Here is a 5,563-nt window from a genome sequence, read left to right on the forward strand (position 1 = left end):
TCGCGTTTCGTTCTGCCCCTTCCTGCTCTGCCGGTGCCTCGGGCGGCCCCGCAGGGCCCCGCGCACCTGCCGGGGCATCGCCGGTCAATCGGGCCCCGCGGCGGCTCCGGGCGGGGTTCCTGTTCCCTTGCACCACGGACAGACGGGCAGACAAGGGGGGCTGGGCTGAGGCGATGTATTTATGTTTCAGGTCAGATTTAGGATGGATTTTACCTTGGTTTGAGCCAGAAACCTCGACTCCTTGGTCTAGGCTGCTTCTAAATAAACTTGGATGGGTATTTCAGTGGGGTCTGCCCACTCTTGTCTTTGTTGTCCATTTAGTTTTACAATTAACTGTAAAGGTTCCCTACTTTTAACTAGGTGCAGGCAGTTGTGTGGGTTACATTGCTGTGTTTCCCCCTGTTGTTGGGGTTTGGGTGCTGTGAGCAATGCAGTTTATGTGAAAAAATTCTATCATCCAGTTATAATCAAACAGGGAAAATATTTTCCTTTTCAGGCTCTGGAGATACAGTCAGAATTTTTTGTTCACATGGCAGCAGCAAACTCTAGTCCACCGAGCTCTTTGGATCTAGACCAGCCTGGATTTGCAAAGGAGATCCTGGGAACTAAACTGGAGGTCAAATATCTCTGCTCTGATTGCAAAAATATCTTGAGAAGGCCAGTCCAAGCTCAGTGTGGACATCGCTACTGTTGCTATTGCCTGAAGAAAATTATAAGGTAACTTTGGTGCCTTAGTCTGAAGACTTAAGTGCTTGAAAGGACATTTTCAAGCAAAAAAAGAGAGAAAAGTCTCATTTTCAGGGCCTTCTTGGTGAGGTAGCTGTGTTTTATCATTGAGGTTTAGCATCAGGTTTTTAAGGGAATGTGTCAGCTCTGAGTTGCTGTTATTGTTCCAGGGGTTCATCAGAGTTCCCTTTTCCAGAACCTCCTGGAGCCTCCTGGATCAGGTGGCAACCAGGAGAATCACCCATCTCCTTCAGCCTTCATTGCAGCTCCTGAAGAACTTTTTCCTCAAAATCACTGTATGGTTGTTGTAGCAAAATGTGGGAAATCTTAAGCACGTGCTGCCTTCCAGAAAAGTTACGTAGTGTCCTGTCTTGCTCTTGCCTTTAAGTAAGGGAAGTTGAATAGAGTAATTAATCAGGAGAAGGAAAAAAATTAGAATCAGAAGTGGGTATCAGAAATACACAGGAGCAAAGGTTCAATGTGTTGTTTTAAAAATAAGAAAATGCTTGAATGTTATAAAGTTACCAGCAAATGTTTTATTGTTAAATCGTAAATTAGTCTATTTGTTGTGTGTGATGGTTACTTTTCCATCTGGTAGTGCTGGACCTCAGAAGTGTGCCAGCTGTATTCAGGAAGGAATATATGAAGAAGGAATTTCTATTTTGGAACCCAACTCAGTAAGTAAAAATGCATTTTAAAAAATAAAGGAGCTCACTGATGTCATTCAATACCACTTGCAGTTTACACAAGTTCTGGAGAATCCCTGCTTCCTAGGAAACATTTTCTTCATAGTGAGAGTTAATCACTCATGTGGTGGACTCCCCAGCTTCTACAATCCATGTTCCTGTACTGCTGCCCTAATTAAACGTGGCAGTAATGATTTGTTTGCCATTAGCACACCTCTGAGGAGGTGATGTGGTAACTAGCCTGGGAGGAGTCTTAGGAAAGTTTTCGTAAAGAATTAAAATTCCTTACCAAAACTGCAACCCCTCAGCCATTTTCTGTTTTGGGGTTTTTTTTTTCCATTTTAGGCTTTCCCAGACAATGCTGCTCGTCGGGAAGTGGAAAGTCTGCCTGCTGTCTGCATCAACAGTGGCTGCACGTGGAAGGGAACTATTAAAGAATATGAGGTAAAGATCAAAGCAGGGCTCTTGGTGTCTGCATCCTTTCTCTTTCCTGTGTGTCTGGGAAAGGCTCTGGTGGTTTTCCTTGTCCTCTGGAAGCTGTCAGCGCCCCACACTTCACTGTGAGCTGAAGAGGTTTGGCTGAGGTAGGTCTGTATACCCTGCTGAGAAACCATTTCAGACTCAGCTGTGATGGTAGGCACCCAGCATGTCCATGGTGGGAACCACCTGCTTCATCACCAGCTCCTTTCTGCTGCAACAGAAAAGCAAACTGTCAGGCAGTGCTCTGCCATGAAGTTCTCTGCATTATGTGAACCTAAAACCTAGTTCGGGCCCATGAACCTGGGGAAAGTGGCCTGGCTACAGTTCTGTTCTCAGCCACCTCTGGGCAGTAGGACTAGGCCCTGGTCACTGGCTGCCCACTCATTGCCCCAGGCTGTTCTCGGCCACCAGCCTGCTGGCCAGGATGGTTTTTCCAGGCCTGCTCTTCTCAAATTGCCCATCAGCTCTTTGTCCAGGCCTTTTTGTGGCCCTGTTGCTTGACATGTGTACAGCTAACAAGCCTGATGAGAAACATGTTCTTGCTGGGAGTGGCAGGGGGCCTCATGCCTCCCAACAAGTCGGCTCTGCTGTAGCAGCCTGCACCCTTACAGTGTGTTGGCAGCTAGCTGTGAGTGGATAGTGACCTGTGAAGCTTGGGTGCTCCTGAAGGACAGTTTTGTCATCCTTCTTGAATTGGAAGAACAGCCACGTTTGGGGCCTCAGATAAGAGGAATAAATGTTATTTCCCTCTAACCTTGCTGCAGGTAAAGATTGTAGCCCTGTGCTTCATGGTAGTGACTGACATGTGGGTCAGGAAAAGGTGTAACCTTGATCTGTCTAGGGTAACATTTGGATTCTCTTAGGATTGCAGCAGTGCTGCTGCAAGGTGGCAGAAGAGACAACAGCTCTGGATTGTGCCTGAGCTTTCTATCTGGCTTGCTGAGCCCATTGACAGCTTTTCTTCTTCCTTGTCTCTGTGTAGAACCTTCCACTTCCTTATGCTAAAGGTTTGGTCCAGAAGATGAGGGGATGTAGGGTGCAGAATGGTTCTCCTGCTGTGAAACCCTCACTCATGGGTCTATACCTGGCTCACAGTGTGGATCTATGGCTGAATGAATGTCCATCTCAAAGCTGAACACTGATGCAGCAGAGAGAGTCTGGAAGTTGCCTTTCAGGGCATGGTGTGTTTTGCTGAGGTTCCAGATCCAAGATGTGTGGTTGGTGCTTGCAGATTGACCCGCACTTCAATTTCTGCTGGTGAGCAGTGACTAGGAGTGTGATGCCTGCTGTGGTGCTCAGAGTGGAGATTAGTGAGTGAGCTTATCTGTTACACCAAACAAGGTGTGTTTTTCAGCATCTTCCAGTGCTACTGATGGTGCTATGACTGATGAGCTCTTCTGAAGTTTTTCTCCTCGGTTAAAAAAAAACACAACCTCTTCAAGAGTTCCTGCAGAGCTCAGCAAAAATCATCATCTGCCAAAGGTCCTCCCTGTGTGGTCTTACAGGTGTTGGAACACAGGGTCGAGTCCAGCCAGGGCTTGCACTGGGATAAGTCTTGCAAGGCTGTGTGTGTGTGTGATGCTCTGGGATCTGCACAGCTGCTCTGAACTGTGTCTTTTTTACTCTTAACTTCATCTTCAAAAGGTCCTGTGAGGTGCTGTACTAAAACAGGGTGTGTTTCCTAGAGGCTCCAGGGTGCCTAGACTGCAGGTCTGCAGCTCTGGGCTGTGATGGTGTTTGAGTCTGGGGGCAGTCCCATGTGGTGGGAACTGCGGTCTCCAGTGGTGCTGCCTGCTGGGCTTAGGACTAAGCTTTGCCTCTCTTGCCTGCCACGGGGACATCCAGTCTGTGGGGGTTATTTGGTGCCCTCTGGGAAAAGTTGGTTCTTTCCTGGGAACTGTGGGAGGAGGCAAGGTCTGGTTTGTGTTATCCCTCCTCCCAGCCGCTTGCCAAAGAGCTGTGGCATTTAATCAGGCCTGGCTGTCCTCATGGGGTCACAGCTTAGGAGATGGTATGTGTGGCTGAGCAGGGCTGAAAGGAGGTGTCAAGCAACTGTGTCTCTCCTGGTCCTGTGGGCTGAGGTTGAGCCCTGCCTCGTGGGTGGGTTGGTTCTTCGGGTGCCACAGAGCGGAGTTTCCTGGTGCAGCACAATTGCATTTGAGCCAGCAGCATTTGTAACGTCCTGCAGCAGCTCAGCTCTTCTCTGGAAAGTCCCTTGCTGTGCTATTTCCGACAGGACATGGAAAGTCCCTGAGAGTGAATTCATTGTTTGCTAATTTAAAAATCTTATGCTCTTACTGAGAGAGAATTACTGGACTGCTGTCTGCTTACAAATCAAGAGATACCGTCACTGCTGCATTGCTAATCTTACCAGGGCATGAACAGGGAAAAAAAAAATGTTGGGCAGCTGGAGAGCTCTGGCTCTGCAAAAAACCGAATAAAACTGATTTCAGTTTCCCGTTCTGTTCAGACCAGAGTTCAGGTCTGCAAGAGACATACAAAACTGAAAGGGTGCAATCTGTTTGGACATGACCTGCACTTCTGATTGAAGCTGTGTGAAGTATATGAAATGTTCAAGCCCTTAGAGCATGTCTGGGTTTATAAACATATTTTTCTGACTTTGTAAATATTTATTGACATTTGGATAAAGCAGTTTGTGGTGGGGCTGCAGGGTTTTCCCTTTTAATCAGTAACATCTTTTCATGTATGGGTTTCCTGATGAGTCTGCCTGAATGTACATACAGAAAAGCAGGCTGTGGGCAGGAGCCTTTAGAGTCAGGTGGAAAGTTTGAGGAAAGTTGCAGAAACTAAAACTGGCTTGTTTAGAGCAAGGCGAAAGACCAAGAACACATGCTCTGTGATAGCCAGGCAAAGGGGGGTCATGGTTTCCTAGCCGTGGAGAGTTTCTTTTGCCTTGCAGTACCTCAAATTGCCTCTGCCTCTCTCCTGTTTTATCAACATGTCTTGTGTTCTTCTACACATTTTATTTATACTTCCATACCACCACCTTCTGTGCCCCCCACCAGGATTGGGATGGGAGGAGGGGGCTGCAGAAGAGTGTTCACATGCTCAGCTGTGGCCTTTCCATTCCTTTTGTTACCCAGGGAGAGGGTTTAACTGTGCTCCAGTCATCTCTGGACATAGCAGAATTATTTGAAACATAAGGAAATGGAATTGTCTAAGTTTTGGAAGGAGAATGAAGTCTTAAGCAGTATTTAAACTAAGTTGGGAGAAGATGTTTCTAGGGAAACAGATGAGCTCAGCTAGTGAGGATGGAGGAGTGTCACCTGTGGTGATAACCTGTCCTGATTCAAACAGAGGGGACGTGTTTACCTTGGAGTCAGTTGTCACCTTGGTTTTCAGGAGGTCACTTTAACTGAAGCCTGTGGAAGCTGCAAGGCTCAGAACTGAAGTGGTATTACTGTAGTGCTGAAGAGTATGTCTGCATCTGGGTTCTGTGGCTTCCTGAGGCCCCTGGGGACAAGGTGGCTGGACAGTCCCTTCTTGCCCAGTGTTGCTGCTGGGACATGCTGGGGGAGCCCTGTTACACCTCTTGTAGAGAAAACTGTTCCTCTTCAGAAGTGGTGCTGCGGCCCTGAGCCAAGGGGGTGGTCTCCTGCTTTGTGGTGCTTCACCATTTTGTGCCCCCTCCCATGCACATTGCAGGAATG

General features: G+C 47.6%; 2 protein-coding genes across 2 annotated transcripts in view; one reads left to right on the top strand and one right to left on the bottom strand.

The window, feature by feature from the left end:
- EDF1 (endothelial differentiation-related factor 1) overlaps nt 1–78 on the bottom strand; it is an 8,226-nt gene extending 8,148 nt beyond the window's left edge. Inside the window, exon 1 of the mRNA XM_010007878.1 lies at nt 67–78. Within this exon, the coding sequence (XP_010006180.1) occupies nt 67–78 (12 nt within the window). The remainder of the gene's footprint in view (nt 1–66) is intronic.
- A 451-nt stretch (nt 79–529) lies between these two features.
- The window catches only part of TRAF2 (TNF receptor-associated factor 2), an 18,711-nt gene continuing 13,677 nt past the window's right edge, over nt 530–5,563 (top strand). Inside the window, exons 1-3 of the mRNA XM_010007870.1 lie at nt 530–717; nt 1,325–1,403; nt 1,758–1,856. Coding sequence (XP_010006172.1) covers nt 530–717; nt 1,325–1,403; nt 1,758–1,856 — 366 coding nt within the window. The remainder of the gene's footprint in view (nt 718–1,324; nt 1,404–1,757; nt 1,857–5,563) is intronic.

This window comes from Chaetura pelagica, unplaced genomic scaffold (assembly GCF_000747805.2).
Source record: "Chaetura pelagica isolate M959 unplaced genomic scaffold, ChaPel_1.0 scaffold252, whole genome shotgun sequence".
Taxonomy (NCBI): Eukaryota; Metazoa; Chordata; class Aves; order Apodiformes; family Apodidae; genus Chaetura; species Chaetura pelagica.